Source organism: Bos grunniens, chromosome 2 (assembly GCF_055505025.1).
Source record: "Bos grunniens cultivar Pamir isolate PY7600 chromosome 2, Bosgru_T2T1.0, whole genome shotgun sequence".
NCBI lineage: Eukaryota > Metazoa > Chordata > Mammalia > Artiodactyla > Bovidae > Bos > Bos grunniens.
Window position 1 is genome coordinate 123440842 of NC_141166.1, and position 17767 is coordinate 123458608.

General features: G+C 39.8%; 1 protein-coding gene across 3 annotated transcripts in view; it reads left to right on the forward strand.

Annotated features, from left to right (window-relative positions):
• The first annotated feature begins 8200 nt into the window (after positions 1-8200).
• Positions 8201-17767, forward strand: part of NUP35 (nucleoporin 35) — a 38831-nt gene continuing 29264 nt past the window's right edge. For 2 of the 3 annotated variants that reach the window (XM_086361611.1, XM_086361633.1), the window contains exon 1: positions 15032-15131. In XM_086361611.1, coding sequence (XP_086217737.1) covers positions 15092-15131 — 40 coding nt within the window. In that variant the 5' untranslated portion in view covers positions 15032-15091. Of the gene's footprint in view, positions 8529-8677; positions 8850-15031; positions 15132-17767 lie in introns of those variants that run through there. The other variant, XM_086361622.1, reaches the window with a different exon arrangement.

Below are 17767 nucleotides of genomic sequence, written 5' to 3' on the forward strand. Positions count from 1 at the left end.
CTATTTCTCCCATTAGTATCTTTATTTCTTTGAGGTTATTTGTTTTAAAAGACTTATTTGCCATCAAATTCTGGATTTAAAAAATCTCATTGGCAAGACACTGAGTTAGACATTTTAGAATATAAATTAGTTTAAAGGTCTGTGGAAATTTGATGCTCCAGCCACCTCAAGAAGTGAAAAGCTAAAGTCAGTTCTTGTAATTGGCATTACTGTGGATAAATTGGCAGTGAAAATTCAATAGCATATCTTAGTACTGTAAGTCAAGAGAAGATGCTAAATTACTCTCAGATTAAACTGAGATTTACGTTCTTAGTAAAACCTTCTCTGACCACCTTATTTCAAGTGGCTCGCATCCTTAGCACTTATATCTACCTTTCCCTGTTTTATTTACTGTATATCCCTAATTGTCACCAAAATTGTATGTATTTTTCTTTATTTTGTTGCTTTTCCCATCAAAACCTGGGCTCCCCGTGAGGGCAGAGATTTTTACTATGTTGTTTGTCTGACCAGTGTGTGCCCCGTAACAGGCACTCAAACAGTTCTTGTCAGAAAGAGAGGTGGGGGGAAGGAAGGAAAAGAATTGATGCATGTTGCTGTGCCAGCTTAACAGTGCCCACTGCAGGTCATCATTCATGCCCTGGCAAGTGAACTGCAGTGCACATCTGCAGCCATGTCAGACAGTGCCTGAGAGTGACAGCAGGGAACACTAGTAATGGGTCTGGAACAGGGCCGCATAGGACCCTACACAACAGAACACATGAGTGTCCTTTTTAATTTCTGAATAATGTACTTTCTCTTTTTTGGCCATGCCCACAGCTTACAGGCTCTTAGTTCCCTGATCAGGGATTGAACCCGTGCCCCCTGCAATAGAAGAATGGAGTCCCGACCACTGGACCACCAGGAAATTCCTGCAATAATTTTCTACCAAAGTTATTTAGAAATTAAAAAGTTGATCAAACATTCAGCAAGAGTATCCAGGATATGGTATTTTGCTTTCACTCAAGATATGAAAGAAGAATGGCTTATGTGCCAATTATCCATTTATTGTCTCAGCTCCAACTCCACTCATAATTGTGTCTATAAAAAGGAAGATGGGCAATTTACATACCTTTCTCTTGACAGTGGCTGTGATGTTGAGCTTTGTCAGTAGAAGGTGCTGTGTGTTGGAGAGCCCTTTCATGGGGAAGGGTCATTTCTACTGGGCTTGGTGTGCTTTCAAGGCAGACTGCTGCAGATCAGATAGCCTCCAACGGTGCTCACAGCTTCTCCACCACCTCGTTAGTCCTGGGAGCCAGGCTTCTTCAGCACCCAGTGGCAGCAGCTTTCCTGGGTAATTCCCTGGGGTGGTTTTATAGCAGGGCTTCCCTTGTGGCTCAGCTGGTAAAGAATTTGCCTGTAATGTGGGAGACCTGGGTTCAATCCCTGGGTTGGGAAGATCCCCTGCAGAAGGGAAAGGCTACCCACTCCAGTATTCTGGCCTGGAGAATTCCATGGATTATATAGTCCATGGGGTTGCAAAGGGTCAGACACGACTGAGTGACGTGAAATACCTCCCTGCCGAAAGCTTTGCGTAGCATCCTAGAGGGTGCATTTCCAGAAAGTTCTTCCATATCTCTGCCATTCTGTGAGCCATGGCTTCACTCTGCAACAAGATCCAGATTTCAACCCTGGGAGACTTTTTCCTTAAACAGTTCCCCAGTGGTGGTGACTGTTCTTTATATCCACTCTTCCTATGCTACTGTTTAGAGCACTTTACTTCTTCCTTTCCAACCAATCCCTCATTACTCCAACCCTTTTATAGTTAATAAACTTTTATATTAAACTTTCCCACTCTTATTGTGTGGTTTATCTCCTGATGGACCTAGGCTGTCTAGCCTATAATTTACAGTCAATTATTTTCATAATTGTCCTTGTGGAGTGTTTCTGGTAGCAGGTCAAGCTATGTTACAGCCATGCACCTTATGATAATAAAGGCTCAAATGGCAATTAATGGTGTAGGAATATTTTTTGAGAGAATACTTCTGTGAATATAAACAGTGTTCTGTGTAAGAGTATAAGCACAATGACCTGATTTTGCTAATGCTTCTTGTCTACAGAGTGGTGAATTCTTCAAAGTTAAAAAGAGAGCACATAAATAGTGTAATTTGCTATTGTTCCTATGTTTTCACCCACTCTTCCCATTTGTGTATCATACCAGGAGGAGAGGGAAATTGCTTTCAGTGCTTGAACTGAATTCTCACTGCCCTCTTTGAATAGTCCAGTTGTGCTAATCAATTTGTGAATCCACTTACTAGTAGTTGTAATTACTGCTAATGCAACTTCATGAACTTAGGACGTAAATGAAGAGAGCTAATGTCTCACCACTAGTGATGTGTGTGTGTGTGATGTCTATACATACACACATATATATATTTATTTTTTGTAATAGCAAATGCTTTTGTAAGTGCTCACAAACAAAAAGTTCCCTACATTTTCTCTAGAATTGGCACACAGCTTACTATGTATAAGTTATAGCATTACTATGTATAAGTTTTAGCATTCTCCCTTTCCTCTTAAAAAAAATCTGGTATAATAATTGCCTATCTTCAATTTTATGACACTCTCACAGCATGTCTTAAATATAACTGATCTTGCTTTGAGAATATCACTAGCAGATTTTCCTAGTATTTCTTCAATATAAAAAAATGATTTTTTTTTTTCACATTCAGGGACTCCTCTGCATGTCAAATACTGTGCTAGGTGCTAGGGATATAATGATCAGCAAAACAGTCAAAAATCCTTGCCCCCATCGAGCTTGCATTCAATGTAACACCACTGTATAATAACAGACACATCTACACTCATCACTCAACCTTCTGCTGGTTAGATTTTCTTCTGTTTTGACGTTTCTGAACCATGGAGGTCTTTCTTTACTAAGGAGAGGTGGGCAAATGACCAAGGGCAGAATTTTCTAAGAATCTCCTAACACAACCACTCCTGGTTCTGCTGAAGTAAGTAGTAGCCTTAAGAAGAAACACAAAAACTCCTCCTCACCAACATCTACCTACAATAATAACATTAATTAATAATAATTACCAAAGTTTAAAGAGAATAATTTCCTAGTAATCACCAGAAAAAAATTGACTACAGATATCAATTATATATTCTATTACAGAAAAGAGCCCTAAAATATTTTAAAAACTTTTTTCCCCAATGTGCAGTTTTGATCAAGCTACAGACACATATACACATATTCCTTTATAGGCAGTGAATGTGTTTTATAACTGACTTTCAAAACACCTATAATCTTTTAAAATATTAATCAAGCTGATAACTACGGAAATAAGAGTTGATATTCTTTTACTGTTCTGTCAAGGTATGGAGTCCTTGGATGACCATATCTGTATGGGTAAACTGTTAATTAACCATCCTCACAAGAAAGTTGGAAGAATTAGTAATTTAATGTTTATAAACTTTTTGTTTCTTTGGAAGATATTGCAATTATTATTACAATAGGATTAAGTTGCAGATACTAAAGAAGTTGCAGTAATAGCACCTAGCTTAATACTAAGTATTAAATTTAAATAAAAAATTGAAGTACATTTCCAAATGATGAATAGCCTAGAAATAAAATTTTCTCACTATATAGTCCATATCCTTAGGATAGATTAAGCACTTATTTGTATCTCAAGAGGGTTTTCTTTTTCAGTAAGTACTAATATCTTCTACAATTCTCATTAATTCCAGACAAAAGAAGCATTTGTTAAAACTTTGTTTAAGAAGTACATTTTCTTTTCAGTAGAGTTAAGAAATTGGGAAATCAATAGAATTCAATTCTGTGGTCTTTTCCTATTCAGCGAGAATGAGCAGCTGTGGACCTTGTTCACAAGTGATACAGCAAGCTAGCTAACTGCTGCAGTGGCTCCTTGACATTTCATATTCTTGGTGCTGTTGAGGTTAACTCCACTCAAATCAGTTAACAGTTGGTCTTCCCTGGCAAAACTTTAGAGACTTCCCTGGTGGCTCAGATGGTAAAGCATCTGCCTACAATGCGGGAGACCGGGGTTCAATCCCTGGGTCGGGAAGATCTGGAGAAGGAAACGGCAACCCACTCCAGTATTCTCACCTGGAAAATCCCATGGATGGAGGAACCTCATAGGCTACAGTCCATGGGGGTCACAAAGAGTCGGACACGACTGAGTGACTTCACTTTGCAAAACTTTGGTCTTTTATTGCCTGTTAACTTGATATCGTCTCCCCTAATCAATGGCTCTACAATTGAATTGTATGAAAATGTGTTTTCTAAAACTGTAAAGTGCTATACTACTAGTATTATTGTTTTGTTATTTCGAATTAGGAAACATTTTTTAGTCATTCTGGACATTCTTCAGATGCTGCTGTGCTTTTTCTGTAAAATATTTGTTGGCAGTACAGGATATGTTGATCCTCCTCTGTAACACAGCCTTCCCTGATTCTGTAGCAAAGAGAAAACTAACCCTCTCCTAGCCCATAATTCAGGGCATGTCAGTATTACATGTGTATCTACAAAATTATAGAAATGAAAAAAAGATTAGTGTTTTCCAGGGGTTTAGAAGGTGGTTGCAGCCTAGGGAAGTAGGTGTGGTTATAAAAAGGCAACAGGAAAGGTGCTGGTCAAAATGTAAATATATCAATGTTGAGTATCCTAGTTGTGACATTGTACTATAGTTTGGCAAGATGTTACCACTGAGGGAAACCAGGTAAAGGGTACATAGCATCTCTCTACATTGTTTTTTACTTCCTGTGAATCCACAAACATCTCAAGATAACAAAGTTTAATTTAATAAAACTGTTAACAAAAACCTCCAAGTACCCAACTTCATGAAGCTTACAACTTAGCTGAGGGGAATAGATAATTTTAGAATTATAGAAGTATATATTTCAAATCATAATTTGTCAAGTTAAAAGGGAACGCTCTCCTAAGCGATGTTTGAGATAAGTGCTGAAAGATAAATAGGTGTTGAAGATCTTTCAGAACTGAGAGAACAAGGCATGTAAAGACCCAGGGGTGAGAAAGAGCATGACACATTGAAATGATGGGAAGAAGAATTTTGGTCTTTTAGAGCAGTAGATGGGATGGAAAAAATTTGAGCAGGAGAGCAACTAGCTCAGAATGTTATTTTTAAAAGCTCACTTCAGCTGTGCTGTGGAGTGTGGATTAAGGAGGGTAAGACTAACCAGGAAGCTAAATCTAGGTATCAGATGGTAAAGCTGGGATTTGGTGAAGGCAGCAAAAATGCAAAGAAGTGGATGCACTTGAAAGGTATTTAGGAGCTATTATTCACAGGATAGGATTGGTGTTGAAAGGATTGGTGTTTAAAGACCATGTCAAGATTTCATTCTTTAGCAACTAGATAGCTGGTGGGGCCATTCTCTGAGATAAATAATTAAATTTTACAGAAAAGATAGTAAGTTTGGCTTTTTATATTTTATTTTGAAGTGCCTTTGAGATATTAAAGTGTAGATGTCCTGTGCTGCTGCTAAGTCGCTTCAGTTGTGTCCGACTCTGTGCAACCCCATAGACGGCAGTGCACCAGGCTCCCCCGTCCCTGGGATTCTCCAGGCAAGAACACTGGAGTGGGTTGCCATTTCCTTCTCCAATGCAGGAAATTGAAAAGTGAAAGTGAAGTCGCTCAGTCGTGCCCGACTCTTCGTGACCCCATGGACTGAAGCCCACCAGGCTCCTCTGTCCATGGGATTTTCCAGGCAAGAGTACTGGAGTGGGGTGCCATTGCCTTCTCTGTAGATGTCCTATAGGCAATTGTATATGTAATTTTGGATGTCAGAGAATGATTTGGGTTGGTGATATAAATTGAGAGTCATTAGGACAATGGAGGAGAAGGCAATGGCACCCCACTCCAGTACTCTTGCCTGGAAAATCCCATGGACGGAGGAGCCTGGTTGGCTGCAGTCCATGGGGTCGCTAGGAATCAGACACGACTGAGCGACTTCACTTTCACTTTTCACTTTCATGCATTGGAGAAGGAAATGGCAACCCACTCCAGTGTTCTTGCCTGGAGAATCCCAGGGACGGGGGAGCCTGGTGGGCTGCCGTCTATGGGGTCACACAGAGTCGGACACGACTGAAGTGACTTAGCAGCAGCAGCAGCAGCAGCAGGACAATGGATGTGAATACTAATACAGAGAAAGAATTTAGAGTAAGACTAGACCATAATATTGAGCCTTGGGAACATTTCTGGGGTAGATAGGGAAGGATAAGCTAAGAAAAGAGACTTAGCCACATGGTCAGAGATGTAGGAGAGAAAGCAAGAGAGTCAAAGAAATTAGGGAGAATTTCAAAGAATGTTTACTGTGAACTAATGCTGCTAAAAGTTATATGAGATATAAAATAACAATGTCTTGGATTTAGCCTTATGGAGGTCTTTGGTGATGTTGGCAAGAGTTGTTTGGTAAATTAATGGGGGAAGAAGCCAAATAAGCTTATTAAAAGCTATGTAGTAGGCTGAGTGACATAGAAGAGCATTAGGATACATTTCAGTTATTGAATATATATTATATATTGAATATTAAATGATATTATATATCACTGAATGAATAAGTCAATACATTGTAGCTACTATAATTTCCACTATTCAGATTAAAAAATTAAGTCCTAGAGTTGTTAATGTCATATAACTATTAAGTATTTTTATTAAGTCAAGATTTGCACCTCTCCTCAACAAAATGCTACTTCTCTAAATGAAGACATTATCAAGTAGGAAAAGAGTAATTTTGTCATTGATTTTTCACTCATTTATTCACATAAACTGGGAGAGAATGTATGATCTTTGAACACTCTAGTACTGTGCTTGTGCTTAGTCGCTCAGTTGTGTCCAACTCTTTGCAACCCCGTGGACTGTAGCCCACCAGGCTTCATCTGTCCATGGGGATTCTCCAGGCCAGAACACTGGAGTGGGTAGCTTTTCCCTTCTCCAGTGGATATTCCCAACCCAGGAATTGAACTGGGGTCTCCTGCATTGCAGGTGGATTCTTTACCGTCTGAGCCACCAAGGAAGCCCAAGAATACTGGAGTGGGTAGCCTATCCCTTCTCCTTATTGCTTTAAAAAAACAATTTAACTTGGGAAAATGTCAAAATACACACAATTAGAGAATACTATAATCAATTGGCCATCAACAATTATCAACTCATGGCTTTTCTTGTTTAAAGGATTTGCTCAACTATCGTCTTCCTCCACTGCTTCTGCCCTTACTTATTACAGAGGATTATTTCAAGGAAACTCCCAGACAAAGCTTCTAAAGTAAATCCTATTTTTTTCAGTATTGTCCATTTTTCCTGCTAAAACTTCCATGGGGCTTTATAAAAATAATGTATAACACCTGAAAATTATGTTTTTTAGAATAGTTTTACATTCATAGCAAAACTGAACAATAGGTATGGAGATGTCCCACATACCTTCTGCCCTCACATATGTTTAGCCTCCTCTTTTATCAACATCTCCCACCAGAGTGTACATTTGTTGTAAGTGGTGAAACTACATTGAAACATCATTCAGTTCGGTTCAATTCAGTTCAGTCGCTCAGTCGTGTCCCACTCTTTGCGACCCCATGAATCGCAGCACACCAGGCCTCCCTGTCCATCACCAACTCCCGGAGTTCACTGAGACTCATGTCCCTTGAGCCAGTGATGCCAGCCAGCCATCTCATCCTCTGTCATCCCCTTCTCCTCCTGCCCCCAATCCCTCCCAGCATCAGTCTTTTCCAATGAGTCAACTCTTCGCATGAGGTGGCCAAAGTACTGGAGTTTCAGCTTTAGCATCATTCCTTCCAAAGAAATCCCAGGGCTGATCTCCTTCAGAATGGACTGGTTGGATCTCCTTGCAGTCCAAGGGACTCTCAAGAGTCTTCTCCAACACCACAGTTCAAAAGCATCAATTCTTCGGCGCTCAGCTTTCTTCACAGTCCAACTTTCACATTCATACATGACCACTGGAAAAACCATAGTTATCACCCCCTCGAATCCATAGTTTACATTACTTTGGATTCACACTTGGTGTTCTACATTCTTTGGGTTTGACAAACTTAAAATAACATGTATCCACCATGATAATATCATACAAAATAGTCTCACTGCCCTGAAAATCCTGTGTTCTGCCTATTCACCACTCTCTCCTATAGGTATATGTAAGTTTTGATGTTGTCTTTTTACTTCCAACAGGTGTTAGTGAGTGAGTGAGTGAAAGTCTCTTAGTGGTGTCCAACTCTTTGTGACCACATGAACTATACAGTCCGTGGAATTTTCCAGGCCAGAACACTGGAGTGGGTAGCTTTTTCCATCTCCAGGGGATCTTCCCAACCCAGGGATCAAATCTAGGTTTCCCACATTGCAGGTGGATTCTTTACCAACTGAGCCATGAGGGAAACCCCTACAGGTGTTAAGAACTATCTAATCGGTTAAAAGACAAGTGAGTCAGCTAAGCTGATACCTCTTTTGATGTTTGGCTACCCTCTTTCTGCCAGTTGTTTACTATAATGAAATCAGAAAACACTGGTAAGTTTCCAAATATAATCTTGATTTTAATTTGTAAAGATGTAGCTTTGGCCTTTACTGTTTATAGTGATCAGACAATGCAAATAACAACTAATTGATTTGCATTTTTTTTTTCTGGACAAAATCCCTATGTCTTAAACACCACAAAGCTCTTTTGGAGATCGCTTGTCCCTGGGCCCTATGAAATCATGGTCTCTCCAAATGCTTTATGTGACATCACAATCTACGTCATGGCCTGTCCATGCTACACCAGCTGCCAGAAGCTCAGATGATGGGAACATGAGTGCGACAATGTTGCCTCTCTTGGCTCTCTTTTCAAAGGTGACAAACTCTATTCTTTCCCTAAATTCTTACCAAAGGTGGATATCATTTTTCTTTGCTTCAGTGTCAAAATTCTTTGCTTTTATTTTTAAAGTAGACTAAGAGTGGAATTTAATAATTTAGGTTTATATACAAACATTGCATATTAATGACATTTATAAATAGGTCGATGAATATTAAGTGTGTATGATAGACACACGGTAGTTTGGCTGCAAATACATCAAATATATTGAAAATTAATACATTTTGAGACTTCATGTCTCAAATACATTTCTGACTTTTTAAAAATTTGTGTTTAGAAGAAAGCTGAAATGTATATGGCTGGAAACTAATCTTCAGATTGGACTCTCTGTAGCCGTAGGGATTTCACCCAAGTGCTTCAGGGGTTATTTGAAGGTGATAATTGACAGCTGAGGGGGCAAGAATCCTGAGTTAGTGGGACTTGCACTTTTCCTGTTTTTTTTTCTTCCCCTCAACCAGAGTGGGTCTGTTGTAGGTATTAAGTATCTGCCCAAAACCTTGTTAAATGAAAGAGTATTCCATATAAATCTGAAAATCAATGATCTACAAAAATAACACTTGGGTGGAATCATATGTCACTGGAAGGCAGCATTCAGAGAACCACAAATCCAGAATAGAAATAGGGAACAGGTGTTCCACTTTGACATTTTATTTACCGTGTTCAGAAAAGAAAGTAGGAAAGCAAGTATTGCAATTAAGATAATAATATCCATGTACAGAAGACTATGATGAACATGCAGTATTTCTAAAGATTGTAGTTTAACAAGAAACATAAAAAGTAAAATTGTGCTATACAATGGTATTCATTCAAGATAACCCATTTTATCTCATTTTATAGAAATTTCATTTTACCAAAAAAGGATAAACAGAACTACAAATAGGTCTTCAATTTATAATATGTATAGTGAGCACTTCTGGAAGAATTAGTGTAAAATTATTATTTTAAACATTTTAAAACATGAAAATTGCATCAAATAAGTTGTATCAGATAATTACACTTATTTATATAGTTTGTCATTAAAATTTGTTCATTCATTTACTTTTTCAACATAGTTTTATTGGAAAGTGATAGAAAAACAGAATAGAAAATATTACGATCCTGTCCTCAAGAAAATTCATCTAGTAGGGCTGAAAAGAAAACTTAAAAAACAAAAACAAGTATCTTGTAGCAAATGAGTTGCAGAAATGATGTGTTACACATTTTGAGATGAAACGATTAGCTGGCAGGGCTGGAGCAAGTTTCATGGTGGAAGAGAGCTGCCACTTACAATAACAGGAATTTGTAAATGGCGGTGGAAAGCAAAGAGATGCTGAACAGGGGTACTGCTGTGAGCAAGGAGTATAATGTGAAGATCTTTCACAAAATGTTGAAACACTTGCAAAGGGGAATAATGGGAGAATTGATTGGAGCAGAAAGCTAGGGTGAGAGAGTGAACAGACTGTTTTAAAACTGAGGTTCTCAACCACGCCTGGTGAAGGTAGGGTGACAATATATATTCCTTTTGAATCAGCAAAAGAGATGCTCCTACTGTCCTGTCTCAGTTTGTTTGGGCTGTTTGCTTCCCTGGTGGCTCGATGGTAAAGAATCTGCCTTCAATGCAGGAGGCGTGGGTTTGATCTCTGGGCTGGGAAGTTCCCCTGGAGAAGGGAATGGCTACCCACTCCAGTATTCTTGTCTGAAAAATTCCAAGGACAGAGGAGCCTGGCAGGCTACAGTCCACGGGGTTTCAAAGAGTCGGACATGACTGAAGTGACTCAGCACACACACAGTAGAATACCATAGACTCAGGGGAACATATAAACAAAAGAAATTTATTTCTTCAAAGTTCTGGAGGCTGGGAAGTCCAAGATCAAGATATGGCAGATTTGGTGTCAAGTGGGAGCCTGCTTCCTGGCTTACAGACAGCATCTTATTGCTCTATGCTCACATGACCAAAGGGATTGGGGAGCTCTCTGGATGGTTTCTTGTGTAAGAGCTCTAATCTCATTCATGAGGACTTAACCCTCATGACCTAACCACTTCCTAAAGTTCCCAGCTCCCAAATAACATCATACTGGGTGTTAGGATTTCCAACAAATAACTATGGGAACACAAATATTCAATCTATAGCAATTTCCACCCCCCAAAGGATTCTGATTTTCCTCTTGTTGCCTGGTTGAGAATGTATACAGTGTAATGGGAGACACTATTGGTTGGCATGTGCTGCACACGTGAAGCTTGTGAAGTTGAAGAAAAGGAGGCTACTGTAGGGAGTGGGAAGTTGGTGAGAGTTTTGGACAGCTGACTAGTGTGTACAAGGATGGGAGCATTGGATGGTGGTGTTTGGTGGGAGAGATTGAAGGCATGGCGTTCTTAAGAGTTGACTGCAATTGTCTAGGCATTGAGGAGAGAGAAAGAATAGGACTTGGTATCTGAATGTTTGATGGAAGGGAAAATGGAAACCAGAAAAAGCAAAACGGACGAGGCACTGTACTAAGCATATTGTTATTGTTAAGTCACTAAGTCGTGTTCGAATTTTTTGCACTCCCATGGACTGTAGCCTGCCAGGCTCCTCTGTCCATGGGATTTCCCAGGCAAGAATACTGGAGTGGGTTGCCATTTCCTTCTCCAGGAGATCTTCCTGACCCACGGATTAAACCCAACTCTCTTATGTCTCTTGCCTTGGCAGGCAGATTCTTTACCATTGAGCCAACAGGGAAGCCCGTACTAAGCATAACCACCTTTCAAAGTAGGTATTGTTTCTATTTTACAATCTAAAGAGATTTAATACAAATCAAAGTAATACAGGATTTAAGTGTATCAGTTGGACTTCGAATAAATGTCTGTATCATTTTAGACTCTAACATATTGTGATTTTGAATTTCTAAGAGGTCAATAGAAAAAGGAACAACTGGAATGGGGCTGCTTTTAGGGTAAGATGAGTTTATTTTTGAGGCTTGGTGTGCTGGTAGATTGTTCATCAAGCATCTGGGAAAGTATCAGTTGGCTTTAGAGAGAGCTGGGGTTTATAATATTGGATTTTTTTTTTTTTGCATAGACATGACAATTCACAAGGACTCCCAGAGAGAACATAAAGAATTTAAGAAGAGAGGGGACAAAGTCTTGACTATTAATAATATGTCCAGGTTAGAATAAAGTAGGATCAGGTATAGAAAAACCAGACAAAGATTAGAAAGTTATGGGATAAAATAGGAAGTGTAGCCTCACCAAAAACATGGACAACACTGTCTAGATAAAAAGATGGTCAAAGCTGTTGACTACTGCAGACGTCAAGAAGACAGGCTTAGTCTGCCCACAAGGAGAAAAATAGCTGGGGATCAGTAGTTTCATAAGATTTACATAGTAGCTAGTATGTAATGAATTAAACAACAAATGGTGAAGTTAGGGAAATAGATCATCTATGAAAATCTGTAGGCTCTAATTTTGAGATCTTGAGAAAAGGAGAGAAATGTGAGAGAAATTAGTGCATGGTAGCTAGGAGAAAGAGAAAAGACATAGGAAAGTTTCTGTGAGAGGGACAAGTAGGCATCTTTATAACTTGATAAGGAAAGAGACAGTTAAAGGGTAGAAGATTGAAAAGCAACTGAAGGAAAATGGGTTTCTTAAAGGAAAGAAAGTGTTTTAATTTGAAGAATACTAAAAATAGTAAATAATGCCTATAATCTACTACTAAAAGTTATATAAGGTAAAATAAGGGCCCTTCTTAAATCCCCTGATTTACAAACCCCTCTCCCATTCTACCTTCCCTGTTAATACTTTTGAAGGAATGTTTTCTAGATTTTTCCTTCATTTAAATAAGCGTCTCTGTCTCTGTCTCTCTGCATCTGTTCTCAGATGTATACTTTTTGTTAAGTTAAAATGAAATGATGCTATATAATGTTTTCAAATTGCTTTTTTCACATCAACCATGGAGATTTTTCTAGATCAATACATACAGTCACATATCCAATCCATTTTATTCTTTTTAACAGGTGCATAATGTTCTTTTATTTGGCTAGATCATAATTTATATTGAAATCCCTTCGTTGATGAACTTTTCTTGGTACCTTATTTCTAGAAAGGGAATTGCTGGGTGTGATGGCCTGAATAGAACCTCCAAAGATATTCACATTTTAATCTCTGGAATCTATGAATGTTACTTTATAGACATGATTATTAACTTAATCACCACAACTGGTTACCACCGTGGGAAGATTATCTTGGATTGTCTGAGTAGCCCTAAATGTGATTACAAAGGTCCTTATAAAATGGACGCAGAGGGGGATTTTACTAAATAAGAAAAAGACCATGTGATGACAGAAGCAGAGAAGTAGTGTCAGAGGTAGAAGATGCTATGCCTCTGGCTTTGAAGCAGGAGGACAGGGCCAAAAGCTAAGTGCATAATATATGGTTAGCCTTTAGAAGTTAGAAAAGCAAGGAAACAGATTCTCCCTTGGAGCCTCTTGAAGAAACCAGTCTTGTTGACACTTTGGTTTTAGTCCTATAACAATCATTTTGGATCTCTGGCCACTAGAACTATAAAATATAAATTTGTGTTGGTTTAAGCCATGAAGTTTGTAGTAATTCAGTATGACTGCATCTGAACATGATTACATCTGCAAAGACCCTATTTCCAAATAAGGTCACATTCATATGTATTGGAGGTTAGGATCTTAACATTTATTTTGGGGGAGAGAGTTCAACCCATACATAACATCTGTTAAGAAAAAGTCACTTCATCTGTAAGTGGTTTTAAGCTTTGATTTCTGGAAACTTGTCATTTGATGCTGGAATTGTTATTGCTGCTGCTGCTGCTGCTAAATCGCTTCAGTCATGTCCGACTCTGTGCGACCCCAGAGAAGGCAGCCCACCAGGCTCCCCCATCCCTGGGATTCTCCAGGCAAGAACACTGGGGTGGGTTGCCATTTCCTTCTCCAATGCGTGAAAGTGAAATGTGAAAGTGAAGTCGCTCAGTCGTGTCCGACTCCTAGCGACCCCATCGACTGCAGCGTACCAGGCTCCTCCGTCCATGGGATTTTCCAGGCAAGAGTACTGGAGTGGGGTGCCATTGCCTTCTCCGGGAATTGTTATTACCTCACCCAAATTAGAAAAATCCTGGCTGGATTTGGGATTTCAGGAAAACCCCAGAGGAAATAGGGAGGATGGTGACTATTTGCAGGATAGTGAGTTTGGTATGGATCAGAGAGCATCTCAGAATATACACATGTAGCATATGACTTTAATAAAATTAGTAAGTGAGCAAAACTAAAAAACACAGTTTTTTCCTTTTATTTCCTTTTATTAAAAATATTTTTATTTTATACTATAGTTGATTAACAATGTGTGTTAATTTCAGATGTACAGCCAACTGATTCAGTTATACATGTACATATATGAATTCCTTTTCAAATTCTTTCCTCATTTCAGTTATTACAGTGTTGAGCAGAATTCCCTGTGTTATACAGTAGGTCCTTGTTGGGTATCTGTTTTAAAACTAGCAGTGTGATGTGTCAGTCCTAAATTCCCAATTTATCGCTCCTCCCTATCCTCTCCCCTTGTTAATCATAAGTTCTCTATTTTTGTTTTGTAAATGAGTTCATTTGTATCATTTTTTTTTATTCTGCATATAAGCTATATCATATTTGTCTTTCTTAGTCTGATTTACTTCACTCACTATGATAATCTCCAGGTCCATTCATGTTGCTGCAAATGGCTAAACAACTTATTTTCACACACACATATTGATAAATACAAGGTGTTTGTGTGCGCGCTCTTCAAATAATATCTAAAGAAAAGCAGCAGCCACTCTAGTGTTGCCTGGAGAATCCCAGGGAAGGGGGAGCCTGGTGGGCTGCCGTCTACGGGGTCGCACAGAGTCAGACACGACTGAAGCGATTTAGCAGCAGCAGCAAACTCTCGCTAACTATGGAAGCGTTACAGTAACTTGTGTTACTATACGACTCAAGCACCAACAAATCAGGAGGCTCACAGTTGAGCAAGGAAGTCCCGAAATCACAACTTCCACGTTGTTTCATCACTTTACCAGAAAAATTCTTCCCGCTCAAGTAGTCCGAGAAGACTGCTGCCCTATGCCAAAATGGCAGCGCCGGCGCCACAACAGATACAGCGCATGTCTGGAAGTTACGCAATCCCATAAGGTAGCGCGGCCCCACCCGTGGGGAGAGTTTCCGCCATTTTTGAAAATCAGGAAGGTCCGGGGGTGAATACCGCTGCTGCTGTGATGGCAGCCTTTGCCGTGGAACCCCAGGCGCCCACGTTGGGTGAGTAAAAAACTGCTTTTCCTCGCTGGCACTGCGATGCACACTGTAAGCTTGGAAGCGGGCACGCTGAGAGACAGTAATCGTAGGGTCTCGTCTGCTAATTTCAAGCCTCAAAGAGCTAGCCCTTTGGCTCGCCCCCAGGTTCCAAGTCCGCCCTCTTCTCTAGGCGTCGCCACCCTGTAGCTACCAAGGGGGCTCCGGGACGCTGCGGGCTCCGAGGAAGTCGAAGAAACGGCGGTCTTGTGGTGGTGACTAAGCCGCTTGGTATACTTTCCACAAGCCAGATCCAGACCTGTCCATACCTGAGACTTCGCCGGCACGGCAGACGCTATGCTGGGTTCCCGGATCCTGTGAAGCGTTGGTGGGAAGGTCGTCACCTGTGAACACGTGGGTGGGCGGTGCCCTGGAGCGTGGTCACCTTTCGCGGCTGCTCGGTCACCTGGGCTTCTCGTTACTGCTTGATTCCAACTCCTCCCGGGATTCGCAAAAGGAATGTGTTGTTAATGGAAACTTGAGTTGTTCGATATTTAATTAACCAGGTGATGGCAACCATTCAGATATTCCCTTAATAGGAAGCCATGAGTTCGCTTCATTTTCTTTATCTTGGGAAAATGACTCTATTGTAGAGGATCTTTTCCTCTACACGTAATGATTCCAACCAGTCCATTCTAAAGATCAGTCCTGGGTGTTCTTTGGAAGGAATGATGCTAAAGGTGAAACTCCAGTACTTTGGCCACCTCATGCGAAGAGTTGACTCATTGGAAAAGACTGATGCTGGGAGGGATTGGGGGCAGGAGGAAAAGGGGACGACAGAGGATGAGATGGCAGGATGGCATCATCGACTTGATGGACGTGGGTTTGGGTGAACTCCAGGAGTTGGTGATGGACAGGGAGGCCTGGCGTGCTGCAATTCATGGGGTCGCAAAGAGTCGGACACGACTGAGCAACTGAACTGAACTGAATGATTTTAAAAAATCATTTCCGTTATATAATGGGGGCATTAAAAAAAATCTTGCGTGTCAACCTTGGATGTCGATTATTGTGTGTATGTGTCGGTTGAGTTGTGGGTTTTGTGAGAACCGTGGAATAGCTTAAAACAGAAAATAAACCATCTACTATAATAGAGATGTATTTGAAAATCGCTAAGAGTCGGACACGACTGTGCGACTTCCCTTTCACTTTTCACTTTCATGCATTGGAGAAGGAAATGGCAACCCACTCCAGTGTTCTTGCCTGGAGAATCCCAGGGATGGGGGAGCCTGGTAGGAGGCTGTCTATGGGGTTGCACAGAGTCGGACACGACTGAAGTGACTTAGCAGCAGCACCTAATGGAACACTAAAACTATGGTTACTTCGACAAACAATGCTAGCTGAGTAAGACACACCACTTAACATTTTAGGAGTAGAGACTCGGAAATTTAAGACTTGAGGATCCAACAATATAACTCTTAAGGAAAATTAGTCTGAGGGCTCGGTGGTTAGTGACAGTTTAGTTAAGAGTCCTTTGGCTCTCCTCACTTTGGTTATTTCTATTGTATCACAGTATGTATTAAGATGTGTCAAAAGTTTTTGGACTTAATTTTTAGTATACTTGCTGCTGCTGTTGTTTAGTCGCTAAGTCATGTCTGACTCTTTTTCGACCCCATGAAAGGTTCTTCTATCCATGGGATTTCCCAGGCAAGAATCCTGGAGTGGGTCGCCATTTCCTCCTCCAGGGAATTTTCCCGAGCCAGGGATCCATCCTGTGTTTCCTGCCTTGGCAGGCGATTCTTTACCACTTCGCCACTTAGGAAGCCCATATATGTTTTTTTTTTTTTTTTCTTTTGGGGCTGGGAGATGGTACCTAAAACTTTGTACTTTGAGTTTATAAATACATGTTCGTAATAGCTTTTGTTTAGACTTTTGATTTGATTTTAGTATTATGTTCTTTGGAAATATGTAGTAGTACCATGGTAACATAGTAACTAGCACTTTGAAGTAATTACAGTGTAATATAGCTCTTCACACCTATTTCAGTATTTGCTTTCTTTTCCTTTTTCATGTGCTTGCATTGTTAATATCAAGGTCTGCTATGAGAAATAAGAGGAAGAGTAATTAATTGACAGCATTTGGATAGTACTAAGCACAATTTTGAGGCAGTTAAAATTACAGTGTAGTTAATAAAGGCTGTATAAAATATCAAGTGTTTGAACTTTCTGAGTTCCATAAATCACAAATCAGCTTTGTCAGTTAATTGAAAAATTAAATTTTCATAAGCAGAAATTGCAAATTCTACATGTACACAGTAGGTTTTGGCTTTTAAGGTACTATTAGAATAATAATTGTAATAACTAATATTTGTGAGTACTGATTGTATATTAGGCACTTGAGTTAAGTGCTTTATTTGCTGGCTTTCTAATCAAAGCTGGGTGCTGTGATTATGTCCATCTTTCTGAAAAACTTGAAACCAGGTCTCTTGACTCCAGAGCTCCTGTTCTCCTTACTGTGCTATTTTGTTTTGAAATCAGAGGAAGTTATAGCTTCCTTATTTTCATAGTTGGAATAATAATATTACCTAGCCTATAAATTGTGAAAAATAATTTTGAATGGATCATCATGAAGTATCAGTTCTCCTCTTAATTGGTTTTCTGTTAGGG